The sequence below is a fragment of the Cebus imitator genome, unplaced genomic scaffold, assembly GCF_001604975.1.
Source record: "Cebus imitator isolate Cc_AM_T3 unplaced genomic scaffold, Cebus_imitator-1.0 Scaffold617, whole genome shotgun sequence".
NCBI lineage: Eukaryota > Metazoa > Chordata > Mammalia > Primates > Cebidae > Cebus > Cebus imitator.
This window is the reverse complement of record NW_016107932.1, coordinates 759,982-777,003: the sequence shown is the minus strand read 5'-3', so window position 1 is coordinate 777,003 and position 17,022 is coordinate 759,982. Positions and strand designations below refer to the sequence as shown.

Below are 17,022 nucleotides of genomic sequence, written 5' to 3'. Positions count from 1 at the left end.
TGCCCAGCCTAGAATGCAATGGCGAGACCTTGGCTCACTGCAGCCTCCACCTCCGGGGTTCCAGGATTTCTCCTGCCTCAGTCTCCCGAGTAGCTGGGACTACAGACGCCCGCCACCACGCCCAGCTAATTTTTTGTGTTTTTAGTAGAGATGGGATTTCACCATGTTGGACAGGCTTGTCTTGAACTCCTGACCTCAGGTAATCCACCCGCCTCAGCCTCCCGAAGTGCTGAGATTACAGGCATGAGCCACCACGCCTGGCCGAGCATAGAGCACATTCTCTAGGGGAACTGCTGTGTGGGGATTGTTGCTACAGTTGTGAGGAGAGGGAGCACAGCATAGACTTCAGAGCCCTGAACTGCCAGGCTCAATTCCTGACTGCCATTTATAAGATTTGCGACATAGGCAAGTTCCTCTCCCTCGCTATGTCTCAGCTTCTCATGTGCAAATAAGGGTAGCAACAATACCCGCTAGGGTGCTTAAATGGGTGGATGGGAATCAGCACGTAGGACTGTGCATGGAATGGCGCCTTAGTGCTAAGTGCTACCTGGCCAAAAGCTTCGGGGCAAGGGTACTGTGGCCCACTGAGGTTTTTTTTTTTTTTTTTGAGTTGGAGTCTTGGTCTGTCACCCAGGCTGGAGTGCAGTGGTGTGATGTCAGCTCACTGCATCCTCCACCTCCCAGATTCAAGCAATTCAACTGCCTCAGCCTCCCGAGTAGCTGGGATTACAAACACACACCACCATGCCCAGCCTAGTTTTTGCATTTTTAGTAGAGATGGGGTTTCACCATGTTGGCCAGGCTGTCCTCGAACTCCTGGCCTCAAGTGATCCACCTGTCAGTCTCCCAAAGTGCTGGGATTACAGGTGCCACACCCAACCTGGCCCACTGATTTGTACATGGTTCCCAGTGGGCCCCAGTGCCCTCACCTTGAAGCTTTGGGCCAGTTAACACTGGTTTCAGAGCCCTATGCCAACCTCTCAGGGGCTTCTCCACTGTAAAGAGATGACAGTGTCTGCCTCTGAGAGTTGTCGGAGCACTGAATGAGGGCTTCCTGTTTACTAGATCTAAGAAGCATACCAAACACAGTTGTGGAGCCCAAGGTGTTTCAGTGCATATGACAAGTGAGGTTCATGCCATGGTGGAGCTGACAGTGGGGTGGACACAAGCAGATGAACGCAATTATTTCTGGTAAGTATAATGAAGACAGGGAGGCAGGGCAGTGTGGGTTGAGAGTGGCGTGGGGATGAATGCCTCTAGCAATGATGTACAGGGAAGGCTTCTCAGGGAGGGGGGATTTGATCTGACCTGAATGAGACAAAAGAAACAGCTTCTGGACAGACCTGTGAGCAGGCTCTTCCAAAGGCAGAGGGAGTGCAAACGCCCAGGGGCAGACATGAGAGTGGCATGTTTAGGACAAGGGAGGGAAGCCGGCATGGCTGGAGCACAGACACAGGGGGATGGTTAGAAATGGGGTCAGAAGGCAGGTGGGAGCCAGTCATGTTGTACCTCTTCAGCCCTGGTAGAGGCTCTGTGTGGAGCTCAGTGCCGTGTCGAGCCACTGGGGGTGTCTGTCGATGGTGTAAGGAAAGCTGCTGGCACATGGCTCGCTTGGACCACATTGGGAACTGGGAGACAGCCATATCCACACTAATGAGTGTGTGCCCGATGATCTCCAGGATGAAAACTACTGTTTTGATTTGTTTTAAGTGACAAATTCTTTTGTTTGAAACTAGAACTGGAATATCATATAAATCTAGGAATCTGGACTCTGGTGTACACAGTAGATGGCCCACTTGGAGCCTTTTAATCTCTCATGTCCAGTTTTATGGAAGGTATTTCCAAAAGGTCAGGGGGCATTTGGAGAGGATGTGGAGGAAACCAACAGGAAAAGTAAAGAAATAATAGGCAGGGCCTTGTTTATGGAATTGCCCTGCACAGTACCACTCCAGATGAATGTTTAATAAATGCCTTTTGGTGCTGACCTCTCCCCGGTGTTCCATGTGCAGCAGTACACGAGGACTGGGAGCAGGCAAGGGCCAGCATCCACTTCCTGTTAATGATTCTTTCATCTGACCCTCCTAATAGCCCTGGCAAATTGACAGCCACTGTATGAGAATTGTAACCTTGCCAACTGTAACTGGGGATTGCACTTTGAAAGCTCGTGGAGTTCCATGGACAGTGGTCATTGCCTTGTATCTTCCCATGGTGGGAATGTGATCTCCGCAGATGGAGTTGTACAGTGCACAGCCTGGGCAGCTGTACATGACTGTCCTGTCTACCAGATGGATTTTATCCTTTTTTGTTTTTTTTAAACAAGTCACATGTGGCCCGCCAAGGTTAGAGAGCTTGCCAAGGGCACATAGCTAGGATTAGCAGAAGCTGTATCTCCGGGTGAACATAGATAACACCTGGAGAATCACTGCTCCTGCATCTGGCTGCCTCTCACTGTTGAGTGAAACAGATTCAGGCAAATGAAAATAGGATGAGGTAGAGACTGTTGAGGGCTGCGAGAGATGAAGGCTGAGAAGAGATCAAGGAGGGAGCAAGTCATTCTGACTCGGGAGGCCTGGGCAGGCCTCATGGAGGACAGATTGATCAGGTCCTTGGCAGAGTTGGGGGCAGGGCACCCAGAAGCCATTTTACCACATTGTTTTGCGGCCTTGTCCCTCAGCCACATCCCAGCTGCAGCTGCGCCTCATCCGCAAGCTGACGACTCACACCCATAATTCATTCATAAACATTTATTTCTATCTAAATCAGCAACTGAATGCATCTATTGGTGGCGGCGCGGGTGCTGTGCAAGGCACTGATCCACTTTGTGGGCTGGCTCAGGGAGGCTGGCTGCGCAGTTTTGATGGCCCTGTTTGAGGAAATTAAGTGCCCTGAGCGGTTGCTTCATAGCCATTTTCCAAGGTGGAAAATCAACATCATTTGCCTGCGCTACACAGATAAGGCTGGCTCGGGAGCTCTGCTTTCTCCAGCTTAGAAGAAAGGTCGGGCTTCCCTAGTGGGCTTCTGTGTGGAAAAACGTACGTGGATGATGATGATGATGATGATGATGATTCCAATAATCATAAGAGCCCCTAACATTTAGTGTGTATTTATGAGGCATATAATATGCTACAGGGCCGGTGCTAAGTATTGATGAGAAGTCCCATCTTCTCTTACTTAGGGTTCGATTCTGAAGTCAGCATGGAAGAGGCAGAAACTTGGATGTAGCCAAAATTTCCCCCGATGGTCCCTTGAAATTGTCCAAAACTTTCAGAGTGTGTGTATGCTTCAGAATAGCAGTACTGTGTAAAAACAGAACGTGTGACTTTGCATAAATGTATTATCAGTCTGTCTCTCCCCTCTTTCCCCAGCAGGGATATTGAGCATAGGAACTGGGAGAATCACACAGTGTTCTGGGTTATTTCTCTCTCATCCTTTTGTTCCTCTTCTTTTTTAATCACCAAACTCGTCTGTACGAGGAATTGAACTCCTCTGACTTCAGTGTTCTTTTAATGCAACCCCACTCTCTCACTTCATACTTACAGCACTTCTTCGAGGTTACGCTTTTACTGCTGTGTTTCTACAGAGGAGGAGGCTGAGGCTCCGAGAAGTTTAGACAACGTCCCAAGACTGCACAGCTCACAGACTGTGGAGCCAGGATGCACGCCCTAGGTGGGCCAACTCCAGTGCACACCAGCTGTCAGCTGGGAAGGCAGGAGCTCTCTCCCTGGGGCTCTGCCATCCTCCCTGCAGTAACTTCCTTAGACCCCCTCAGCTACTGAACTTGAGTTTCAGACCCAACTAATGGACTAGCTATTACCAACTTGGGCCTCGCTTTTAACAATAAGTGTTTCAACCAGTCCAGCCCTGAGATTTAGCAGCTGATACTGTATGCACATTAAACACCAAATGATTGTTAACATATTTATTGAAGCTTAACAGGCATCCGATATATGAAAGATGACTCTGTTATATGGCTGTCAGACTTCAATAAACATGTTTAATAATTAATTGGCATTAAGGAAACATAATTGTGTGATTCTAAATTAAGTGCTCAGTGAAGCATATTGGGAATGGAAAACCACAGTGTTCTATTACTTAAAGCTCAGGCGGTCAGTATGGCTTTTCGTAGACCAAGAAAAATACCCTGCGTTTGAAGACACAACCTAAACCTCCTGCTGGCCTCATACCGAAAGGCAGGAATTTTCTTGTTCCTAGACCCTTGGATCTGATAGACATTTTTTTTTATTTGGCTTGCTGTTTGCCTTCCTGTGTATCCACTTTTGGGGATCTGATGTCCCAAGCCAAGAGTTGTGTGATGTGATACGGTTTTTGCATATCAGCTTTCAGTGGAATTGCAAGTTTCACTACCAATTTGTTCTGTGAAGTCACTGCAAATGACCAGACTAGTGAATCCTGAGCCATTCCTCCCAGGAGAAATGCAAGATGAGGTGCCTGTAAGCCTCTGGTCACAACATTTTTTCCAGTTGATCAGCCATAACCTTGTTTTATGTGTGTTTCTGTTTAAAGTCATCTTATTTGACATATATGGTTAATTCACGAACAGTGAACTGAGTTCAACAGCACCGTCGCTCATGCCTGGAGGAAGCTTCTCTAACACACCTATTATCTCCATTAGGTACTTACTACTTAGAGCACTAAGTACAAGCACTTCTAGCACTTCAGCACTATACATAGGGGCCACTTTAAACAGCAAAGCCACCAGTACAAAGCACAAAAATGTGACAAATGTGGTGACACGCACTAGGTCCTGAAAGGGACATTTGTTTGCAATCCAAGGGCTGAAACAAGAAGGCAGAACGTGGCCTTGTTTGACCTCCGTGGGAATGTGTGTGTCAGGCGACTCTAATTTTTTGCCACTCTCTGCATGTCTGACAATGACCATGAAAGCACTGCAAATATTGATTTTGGGGTTAAAAATAAATTTCAGCAAGTAAGCAAATTCACAAATTCAGAATCCATGGATAATGAGGATCGAGTGTAACCAGATTCCAGCAAGTGCAGCCATCTGCACATCTAAGCGTCCTGCATCTTCTGCCTGCCTTTGCACGGTCTGTTCCACCTGCCTGGGACACTGTCCACCCAGTCCCCGTGTGCTTTTGCTCTTGGTAGGGGCACAGTAAATATTTCTGGAGTTCAACTGCGTACTTTTCAAATAAGGACCCAAAGTAAGTGTCATTTGAAAATGCACTTTACTTTTCTTTAGTCATCATTTCTTTCAAAGTTCCTTGCTGTTATTTATTATTTCAATTTTGTTAATATTCTCCCTTGGCTTAAATTAACTTCCTATCTCTCACCTGCCCATAAATCCTTCAGAGACTCTGAAAATTAAGCCATTTTCTCGACTGGCAACGAATCCCTTAAGATTCATGCAGGAACAAGGAAGAGCATGCCCCCCGCAGGCACTCCGGCTGGGTCAGATCTGTGTGACAGTGAAAAACTGTCCCCAGCATCCCATTCATATATGAAACCCATCCACATCGTCCCTACACGGAGGTGTGGAATCAGACTTAAAACCTCCATAAAAGAAACATTGGAAAGCACTGCTGTAACTTATGAAAGTCACTCTTCAGTGGCGATCCTTGGAGTTGTGATGGGCAGGTAGGGTGCTCTGAGACCATTGGGGTCTTCCTGGGCCTCTCGCACCGTTTCCATTGCAGCCCCACCGAGAAGGTTTAGAGCTGCAGGTGGGGTCTTGGCTCCAGAGTCCGGGAAAGCTATGGGTTCTGCAGGGTTCTTTTGGAAAATTATGTTTTGGAAGACTGGAATTTTACTCCTGAGGGTTTTAAAACATAAATAAAGGTATATTCTAAAATTCATGCAGTGAATAAATATTTTAAAAGTTAGAAAGTAACAAGCAGATAACAGTCTCACCATCACCGAAATATACACATTTTAAATATTTGAGTGCATTTGGTCATTTTCTCTCTCTCTCTGTGTGTGTGTGTGTGTGTGTGTGTGAGAGAGAGAGAGAGAGAGACAGAGACAGAGAGACAGAGAGTTCGTTCTTAGTATAATTTTAGTCATACTGCATAGAAACATTAGAATTCTTTTTTCCCCCCACTTAACATGGCATTATAAACATGTCCTCCGCTGTCACCCAGTTAGGGTAACACTATTGTTAGGCATTGTTTTTAGTTTTTTTTTTAACTCTGTAAATAACAGTGCAGTCCACTTTTTTATATTTTCCTAAAGTTAGCAGTCTGGGATTATTTTTAGCCCAGATTTTTAGAAGTAGAGTTACTGGGTCATTGGGTGGGGACATTTTAAAGGCTCTTGATAACATCGCCTCACTGTTAGCATGTGGGAGTGTGCCCATCTCAGCAGATCATCCAGCATTGGGTTATGATTTTTGAATCTTGGCTAAATGTTAATGGGAACCCTATAGCAGTACTCCACCAGACATCCAGCTTAGAGTGCCTGGGCCTTAAAGAGTGCGTGCATGTGTACACTAAATACAATCTATATTTTTAATTTTTAAAAAAATTGATGACACTGGCAAGTAATTGTTTTGCACTTTCTCCAGTATTTCTTGAAAGTGTCTTATCTCCCAAAAGTTTCTTAGTGTCCTTTGGTTTTTATTTGGATCTGTTTATTCTCTGTCCCTTTTTCTTTTTCTACCAATGGACAATGCAGCTCTTGAGGATGACGATTGCTAAACAGAGGCTTGGAGATGAAGAAATCGGCGTGCGACACTTTGCAGCCCATGAGCGTGAAGACTTGGTTCAGCAGCTAGAGAGAGCTAAGGAACAGGTTCTCACTAACATTTATTCAGAGTGGGGGATGCGTTTGCACAGCTGGACACAACACAAACGAGTGGACCATGCTGTGTCCCGTTTCTCAGAGTGTGGGATGCCTGGGATGCACGTTGAATGCCTTTACTTCCTCGGCACTGCGCCAGGGTCCCAAGCTGACTCGGGTTTCTGGCCTTCAGCAGGCAGGTCTGCTCCCTGACATTGGGTACAATTGTTCTGAACACAACAAGAAACCTTCCTCCTACCAGGATAGACAAGGAGAGAACAACACGTGACAAACTGGCCTTACTTTGCAAGTTTCTGCTAAAATGCTGAGCAAATGCCTTTTCGGCAAAATCTCAACAAGTGCAGAGCCCTAGTTAGGTAACAGCTAAGAGAGCCTGGGCTTCCTTTCCTTCCTCTTACTAACTGAAGAGCAGAACAAGATTTCTGGGTCTAGAGCGGATTTGAAAAAGAGCGGATCTGTCAGACGCTGGCAGCTGCAGGGCACCCTGAAGAAGGCGAGGGTTCTGTTCTGGTTTTCCAAGCTGCTGCACCTCTCCTCTTAGATATAATACACGTCTGGCAGGAAGTTGCCCTCTCGCTTTTAGCTCTTCCTGCATTCCAGTGTGTGGAGCTTATGGTTTCAGGGCATGCGGGTGGTATTAATAAGTTTTGTAAAAATCAGTCAACCAAGTGGGAGGCTCCATCTCTGACAGTAAAGCCAGTGCCTGAGGAACATCCTGAGTGAGGGCGCTCCCTGTGGTTTCAGATTGAGTCTCTGGAGCACGACCTGCAGGCTTCCGTGGACGAGCTTCAGGATGTTAAGGAAGAACGGTCTTCCTACCAGGACAAAGTGGAGAGGCTCAACCAGGAGCTGAACCATATCCTGAGTGGGCACGAGAACCGTATCATTGACGTGGATGCCCTGTGCATGGAGAACAGGCAAGTGGCCAGGCCCAGGCCTATGTGTGGGAAGGAAGAGGGCTCTGTACAGGCCTGCAGGCTGGGAGTTATTTGCAAGCCCATTTACTTTGGAGAAAATTGCCTTACAAGTGAAAAGAAACTCATTCACCCCCAAATGATGACATCAATGCCATTTATTAGTTGTGATATAACTAATTACAACTAACATATGTTAAAGAAAGCAGCCCACACCCATACAGCGGCACACATTCATCTTCCTTCTCATTCCCTACACCTTCCTTGGTAGGCCGACAAGGGCCAGGAACCTGGGAGAGTTGCTTGTTATTGCCATCAAGGAGAAAGAGAAGAATAAGAAAATAAATTGAGAAATTCCCTTAGCTGTTTCTTTTCCCTGAGGCAAATTTCAGTATGTGTGTGTCTAACCTAATGTTATGTCTGGTGTTGCCTCTTCCTGCCTGTCTTCCCCGTGGAATCATCTTAATGAGAATTATGTGAAAACCGTGTTGATATCCCTTAGGGGAGCTCTGCGAGGGCTGTTTTAAAGTGGGGTGTCTGTGATTTGGGCATGTTTGACCTTGACTGTATTCATTTAAGAAAAGGTCATGAAGATGCATGTGGCTCTCCTTTCTCGTGAGCAGGCAAGGTGTTAAGTGTAAAAGATAGCTCTTCTGGCAAGTGGGTTTTGTTTTTCCTCTTATACATCAGTGTGTGTTTTTTATTTAGCCCTCAAACACTTCCTAGTTTTATGTATTCTTTTCCAGGTACCTTCAAGAGAGATTAAAGCAACTCCATGAAGAGGTCAACCTCTTGAAATCAAACATTGCCAAATACAAGGTAGCAAAATCATGATGACAATGATGGTGATTCACTATTGTGCCTCTAAATGTCATTCTATTTTAATTCCCTTTTATGTACCAAAGATATTTTAGTACTTGCCTGCCCTCCCAGATAGACTCTAATAAAAGCTTTAACTGGGGTAACCGGCAAAAATTAAAACCCCAAACAACAAACAAAACCACAGCAGCTTTTCGCAGGAGCTCCTTCTGCGGCTGTTATCCAGGCAAGGCATGGCCACCAGGGTGTGTTTTGGCACCTGGTGTAGCCTCTCCACCAGAATCTGGACATTGAATCTTGCCTACTGCGCAGCCCTTGTCCATTTGCAGTTAGGTTTCTTATCCGTTTTCTCTATAACATGTGCAGTCATCAGATGCTGTTTCTCTCATAATCATCCATAAGAAAATGGTTTCCGAGTGATGAAGAAACAAATACTGGGAAGTCACAGTCTGAAGCATAATGTTCATGTCACACTGCAAGGACAGAGTGTTTAAATTCTCCCCACTGTTATTTAGTCTAATTCCAGCACCATTAGTTTGATAATATCTATTTCTGCAGATGTTAGTTGTAAGTGTTATAATTAGAAAAATCTCCTGGGTCTCTCTGCCTGGAAAATAGATTGATTTCTCTTCCTGAGGGTGAAGTTTTACAGCCGTCTAGATCCTTGGAAGAACCTATTTTCCCGGCTTTTGACATTAGCATTTGTTCTTGCAAGTCTCCATGCTGTTCTTCCTTTCCATGTTGTGGGGGCCACGCATTACACCATCTATCTATACACATTCAGCCAAAGAAGAATATAGCCTTTAAGGTTGTATAATTAATACATATTTTTTAAACGTATGGATGCATTCATTTAACAACATTTATTCAGTTCTCTGTGCCAAGCACTGGCTAGATTTACATATCAATTTTAATGTAAGTCTGTTCTAGAAATGACATGTAGGTGGCACATATGTACTCCTTAATCTGTAGCCACGGCAGACATCACTAATTGATCATGACCGTCTTTCCTTCCAGAAATCACCATTGGTCCATGAAAATAAGCCTAGTCACCATCTCAAGTCTATTCAGAAGGAATTTTCATTACTAGTGACTTCACATTAGACTACATTCTTGCTTCAGATTTTATTTAACATATATTAAGTGCTTTTTGTATACAGGGGACTGTAATTGCTATCATTCTGCCATATACCACCTTTGAAAAAAAAAAAAAGACTACTTACCAGGCCATAAAAATTATAACTCTTGGGTGTAGACATGGAATTCTAAATATTAGGGTAGCACTTGGAGTTTGCAAGGGGATCTTGTGTGCCGATGGGAGGAGGCACCTGCTAGGTACTTTTCCATTGCTGGCTTTTCTGATGGGCTTTTTTCTATCTCAATCCTGTTTTAGAATGCTCTCGAGAGACGGAAAAACTCGAAGGGCCAGGGTAAATCCAGCAGCAGTGCTCTGACAGGAGTCCTGTCTGCAAAGCAAGGTAGGATATCATGCTCCAGGAGAGACCACTCATGAGCGTACTACAGCTGCGAAGCCGCATCCCATCCAGGCTGCTGCTTTTGTGGACTGGGAAGCAAGACGATCCCTAGGAGGTTGGCTCCCTGACTAGCAAATGCATCGGAGATGCCGGGAGGGCCTGTTAAAACACAGATGACTGGTTCCACCCCAGAGTTTCTGATTCATAGGTCTGGGATGTGACCTGAGAATATGTATTTTTAAAAAGTTCCCAGCGATGCTGATACTGGTTCGGGGACTCCACTTTGGGAACCACTGCATTCAAGGTTTTTCTAATGACTAGGCCCCATTTAGGCAAAATCCCTGAGACTGTGCTCTCTTTTCCAGAATGTTCTCCCTTTCCTAATCACCAACTCAGCGTCTCCAAGGATATGTTTCAGCCTCCTTGAATTTCTCCTTTTTTTCCCGGCCTCTACGATCAGAAAAGTCTCCTAGCTGCTGAAATGATTTTCTCACATAACATGTGCCTTTTTCGAAGAAGCTTTTATTGATTGCAATTTTGTTCCTCCTTCTCGTCGATTCCAATGAAAAATAATGATCTTCCAGGAACAGTCCAGGGGAATAAATAGCAGCACGCTGGCTTCTGACACTTAATATTCAGAATTCAGCGCTAAACATAAGTCTTGAGTTGAACATGTTCAGCTGACCCACTTTTTGGTTGTTGATAGTGCAGACCAGCAGCTATCATATGGCAGTCTTAATCAGCACTACAGTGGCTTAAAAAAAAGTGCTGAGTCTCCAGCCTGCATAACAACCAAGGCTCTTTTCCAAGCAACTTCTTTTTTCCACTCAACCAGAAAAGAACACCCGAAAATTGTTTTTAAAAAGAAAACTACAATACTGTATAAAAATGTGAAGTAGCCCATCTAAGTTTAGCTCTGGATAGCAAATATAGCAAACCATATTTGAATGTTGATACCCAGTGTTATCACTGATGTGGGGAATGCCAGCCACACTCAGACACGGTGGCAGAACCATAAATCTGGCACAGCCTTTCCAGAAAACCTGTGATAAAAAGCATTCTATCAACAATCTATTGGTATTGGTAAACGAAATCTGTGACTCTGGCAGCATGCTATGAAAAGCCTGTAACTGGCCCCCTTTGAACCAACAAAAAACAATTACAGACATGCAAATATTTTGCTACAAGACAGTTCTTCATATATGACTGATAATGAAAAATATTAGAAACATCATAAATGTCTAGCAGTAGTTAAATAATTCTATATCTGTTTTTTGTTTTGTTTTGTTTTTTGAGACACTCACTCTGTCACCCTGACTGGAGTACAGTGGTGTGATCTTGGTTCACTGCAACCCCTGCCTCCTGGGTTCAAGCAATTCTCCTGCCTCAGCTTCCTGAGTAGCTGGGACTACAGATGCGTGCCACAACGCACAGATAATTTTTGTATTGTTAGTAGAGACTGGGTTCCCCTATGTTGGCCAGGCTGATCTCGAACTCCTGACATCAGGTGATCTGCCCACCTCGGCCTCCCAGAGTGCTAGGATTATAGGCGTGAGCCACCGCGCCCAGCCAAATAATTCTGTATCTATACATGGACTACCAAAGCAGCCATCTAATTTCGTGTTTTAAGGGATATTCATGATGATTATTATTGAGTGAAAAAAGCTGCTTTTTCCATTTTTGAAGGACAATTGTTTGAATTTGCATATTTGTAGAGAAGATATACAATGTGAGATTTATACTATTTTTTTTATGTCTGGTAGGAATACCAGTGGTTGTTGTCTTTTTGTTTAACTCCTACTTTGTCTCCCCCTGAAGAGTGCATTTGAAAAACCCAAAGCAGACTTGAAGAACAGCCATTCAGAGTCAGAAAGGATGCATACACAGGAGCATCTGAGTAACCCAGTATAGAAAAACACGGTGGAAGAAAAAGCAGAAGCTGCAGATGTAGATTGGAGCCATGCTGTAGATGGATGGGGCTGGTGGCTTCTGAGAACAATTTAAGCCAGTTCAAGCCCAGCCAAACATAAATGGGGAAGCATAGTTGTAACAGTGTCACATCTGAAAAAGTCACAGATGTTTTAGTAGGTAGTATTGTCATATTCCTCATTAATAGTGTTTTACTACCAAAGAAGCTAAGGACCTCTTACATTCTATTTACAGAAATATGAAATTTGGGACAAAGGAGGTGATAGTCCTACTATGTGCTAAGCTAGTCATACCACACTGTAATATTCTTTTATATATTTGTAAGTGGCATACAGACAAATTAGGAATTTCTTTAAAGTAGACACTTTGGAAACTGGACAAAAAAATAATTTTCTATCCATAGATGACTGGAGATGTTAACAGACTCATCCAGGGCAGGATACACACAAGGGGTGGGTCTCTCTAATACGGGTCTCAGTCCTTCAATTACATGGAACTGTGGCTGTTGATTGGCTTTCATTTTGAACTTGGCGGTGAATGGGATCTGGCAGTTTGTGAAATAACAAGCATCCAAGAACAGCTAGCTTTTGTGCATACTCTTTCCCGATATTTAGATGTTTGCACTCTGCTATAGAACTTTTTGCCCTATCGTTGTGCCATCTTGCTATCGTTTGCTTAATATTTTTCTTTAAGTCAATTTTAAAGTGACTCATTCTACTTGGCCGTGTCCTATGTAGTAGCACCTGTGAAATCACTGGTTTATTATGTCATTTATATCCTTTTCTAGAATACCTTCAAACAAATGCATAGCTATTAAAATACAAAGCATATTTTGCACTTTAAATAATCTCCTAAATTATCTTACCACCTGCCAGGGGTATCACACCGTGGCAAACTCTGACATAAAACAAGGCGCTCATAGCTAGGAGTCATTGTCATTTGCGTGGCTGTGTGATCTTCAGCCAATTTTTTTTTCCCATTTATTTTATTGCATTTTAGGTTTTGGGGTACACGTGAAGAACATGCAAGATTGTTGCATAGGTACACACGTGGCAGTGTGATTTGCTGCCTTCCTCCCCATCACCTACATCTGGCATCTCTCCCCATGCTATCTCTCCCCAACTCCCCACCCCCACTGTCCCTCCCATATTTCCCCCCAACTGACCCCAGTGTGTAGTGCTCCCCTCCCTGTGTCCATGTGTTCTCATTGTTCAACACCCGCCTAAGAGTGAGAACAGGGGTGTTTGATCTTCTGCTCTTCTGTCAGTTTGCTGAGAATGATGGTTTCCAGGTTCATCCATGTCCCTACAAAGGACACAGACTCATAGTTTTTGATGTCAGCCAATGTTCTTAACCCATCTGTGCCTTGCTTTGTCCATGAAATGGAAAAAAAAAAAAGCAATATTCTGTAGGGTTTCTTTTCCCCTAATTTTAAGACCTTATGAGTTAGTCATTCATTATGAAAGTGTTTAAAATATTAGACAAATGCAAATAATATTACCCTCTTAAAAATTGCTCATAAAAGTGCTGAGAACTTCCTTCTTTCTGTTTAGTCCTCACACTGGATTTTACTTTGTTGTGTTGACCCTTGAGGTGGACTCTCAATACACATGGTAGCATTTTGAAGCAGGGGACATGTCATTATCCAGGAAGGATTGACACCAGTTTGCATTCCCACATTTCGGAAGAATGATGACTGAGTTATGTATTATATGTCCTATCTAGTTCAGGATCTGCTATCTGAGGATCATGGATGCAGCCTCCCAGCTACTCCGCAGTCCATTTCTGACCTGAAATCTCTGGCAACAGCCCTGTTGGAAACAATCCACGAGAAAAACATGGTCATTCAGCACCAGCGGCAAACCAACAAGTATGTGGCCAAACTCTGGGGTTGGGGGGTGGGTGCGAAGGAAGTGGGACTAGGCTACCAGAAGTGAATGTCAACCAGGCAGAACCACAGACCTGCAGGGAAGGTGAGACCCCTCAAATCAGGAAGGAAACTTATTAAACTAGGACGGTGCGTCTGCTTTGTATCAGTATCTTGGCTATCAGCTGGAGCCAAGCACGGAAAGAGTACCAGCCATATTGAATGCTTCCTCTGAGCTACTCACTGAGTCGTATGCATTTCACAGATGAGTTCCGTAAAATAATTACCTGAGTGACTTGACCCCCCTCTCCTCCAGCTCTCCTTTTATGGGAGAAACTGCCTCAGTGCCATTGGAAACTCCCAACATGACTTTGAGGGTCTTTGAATGGCAGAGACCAGCCAAGCATCAACTTCCACAGGCTGCTGGGCCTAGAAAAGAATCTCATGTCACTCTTCCAGATCAGCAAAAAAGATGGTGAAATGGAAGAGTAATTAAAATGGAATGTGTCATTTGGTTTTTATAGCATGTTGACTATGTTATGTAAAACCAAGCAAGTTAAAGATGGTTAAAGCAGCCATTAGAGATGACAGAGTCCATATCAAGAGTGTTCAGAGAATGGTAAATACACAATAAATTAAAGTAGCAAGTACTACACATGGGGTTGGCTTCGTGGGCATGCAACCTGTGCTCAGAAGGACCCCACATTAGGTCTGATCCTCCGCTGTCACCATCTTGGAATTCTTAGTCATTTTTTTAACAACAGGGCCCCACATTTTTATTTTGCACTGGACCCTGCAAAGTATGTAGCTGGTCTTGCTTGCAAGACAGATGTACACCCAGAAGGTTCCCAAAATGCATGTGTGAGAGAACTGAACGGGTCCTAGAAAGCTAGGCTTCAAGTGACAAAGGGAGGGACCAGAGAACTGGGGGCCTGGCGAACACAGGCGCACAGGAGAGAGGCAAGTGGAAAATGATTGAAAGTATTATAAAAACAAAACAGAAAAAAGAGAAGCTGGAGTGAAGGGAAGATCACACCAGAGATGAAGATGTATGCGGAAGAAGGCGGAGAGCAGCACAGGGAAGCAGGGCAATCTCGAGGGATGACAAGGGTCATTTATTGACAGGAGATGGTTTAAACATTCTTGAAAAAATGAAATCTTAACCAAGGAATGAAAAGCCAGATGCTGAAATGCAGATGCTTCCCAGGGGAGGAAGAAGGAATGGACACCCCCCGCAGCACGAAATGTCCTCCGTGAGCTGGCTTCATCCTTCTCTACAGAACGCCTCATCTTTCAAGCCTTCTCAGGTCTTCTAAACCCTAGTCCGTCTGAGCAGGTGACCTCATTTCGTCATTCACTGAGAAAACAGGGCTTCTCACCATGATTCTCTCAACCTGCGGCTGCCCTGAAATCAGTGTCTCCCCACGTTCTGCTCACTCTTGCCTCCAGGAAACACACCAGCCCACCATCTTGTTGGTCCATGACATCTTTCCTCTTCTGGGCCTCTGCTCCCCTGGGACCTCCTCTCTCACCCTCGTCAACCTCCTCCCTTCCTCTGGCTTTTGCCTCTTTGCCCTGAACCTCCAAACCCTTTCCTCAATCCTGCTGCCTTCCCCGAAATTCCACCAGCCTGGGATGTTTGTGAAGAAGGCCTCCTCTCTTTCCTCAATAGCCACCCTATCGAAGTGTGTTCTCCAGGTCACTTATGTTGGAATTGCTTGGGTGCAGGGACCTGGGGGGCACTTGTTTATAAATGCATATTCAAAGGGATTTGTGGGAGGGAAGGTTAGAATTCTGGATTTTGGTAAGTCCCAGGTGAGTCCCTGCACAGTACAGAAAGACGACCTGGTCTTTAATGCCTCCCAAGACCTCCTCCTACATGTTCCATGCCATTCTTTCTTTGCTGGCCGCTAGTATCCCCAAACTCGATGTAATTTCTTCACATCGAGATTTTCATCTTGAAATTCAAGTAAGATGGGCTCCAAGGGAGAAACTCCAACTCTCTCCACTGTCTCATTTCCTTTTCCTACCTCTTCCCTCCCTCCCACTCCAGGTCCACTCCATCTTTCCTCTCTGCCCCCTGTGCTTTCCCCCCACCTGGGGACCTCATTCCCTGTCTCCATCTTGGCCTCTCACTCTCTGCAGACTCTTCTCAGATCTCTTGTCCCCACCACCCCGTCAAGAGCAAGACCAAGACCCACATTTCCAACTCTGGTTGCTGGTTTCTGTGGATATCCTTTTAGCTCCCCAAATCCCATCAGTCAACATCCATTCCCTAGTAGGTTTCAAATATGGCTGTTCCCTCTGAACATCGCTTCTTCCTTGGGGAGAACTCCCACAGCTCCATCCTCAGACCCCAGCTCTACCTCCCACACCTCACCCACCTGCCAGCTACCGTTCTGAGCATGCCACGAGCCTTCCCTGCAAAGCAGCTGAACCCCCATTGCCTGCCAAAGGCAGCCTCCACAGGCTGTCGGCCTGCCATGCGTCTGCAGAGGACTCCAGGCTCCTCCGACAGATTGATTTCCTAATATGTTCCTAACCGTGCCCGCTGCAGACACGCGTGTTCCCCAGGTTCACAACACTCTCTCCCTCCATTGAGAAAGACCAACATTTTCATTTGACCATGTTTATTTTTGTTTCCATGCACTTTTTCATGTTTATTTAAAAATAATTTTTGAGCCATCCTCTGGGTTTTTGGGGTTTTTTTTGACAGGGTTTTCTTTTTTTTTTGACAGGGTCACTCTGTCACCCAGGCTGGAGTGCAGTGGCACAATCTTGGCTCACTGCAACCTCTGCCTCCTGGGTTCAAGTGATTTTCGTGCCTCAGCCTTCCTCGTGGCTGGGACCATGGGCGCATGCCACCACGCTTGATTAATCTTTTGTATTTTTTTTTAGTAGACATGGGGTTTCATCATGTTGCCCAGGCTGGTCTTGAACTCCTCACCTGAAGTGATCTACGTACCTTGGCCTCCCAAAGTGCTGAGATTACAAATATGAGCCACCATGCTCAGCCCCTATAGTTTTAATTTTAATATTAATTTAAGGTTAAACCACAATGTATTTCCAAACGACTCCCAGCTACCTTAATCCTCTTCCTGGAGGAAACATCCATTCCTCATTTCTTATGTATTCTTCCCAAGGATGACTAGACAGTGTAAGCAAATGCACAATACATTTACGTGTACATACATACACTCATATGTTTACATAGATATATTGGTTTTTTTTTTTTTTTACA

At 44.8% G+C, this 17,022-nt stretch overlaps 1 protein-coding gene across 2 annotated transcripts in view; it reads left to right on the top strand.

Moving 5' to 3' along the window:
- Positions 1–17,022, top strand: part of CCDC149 (coiled-coil domain containing 149) — a 106,671-nt gene that overhangs the window by 68,214 nt on the left and 21,435 nt on the right. For both annotated transcript variants that reach the window (XM_017517096.2, XM_017517095.2), the window contains exons 5-9: positions 6,652–6,768; positions 7,522–7,694; positions 8,438–8,510; positions 9,904–9,988; positions 13,640–13,784. In XM_017517096.2, coding sequence (XP_017372585.1) covers positions 6,652–6,768; positions 7,522–7,694; positions 8,438–8,510; positions 9,904–9,988; positions 13,640–13,784 — 593 coding nt within the window. The remainder of the gene's footprint in view (positions 1–6,651; positions 6,769–7,521; positions 7,695–8,437; positions 8,511–9,903; positions 9,989–13,639; positions 13,785–17,022) is intronic.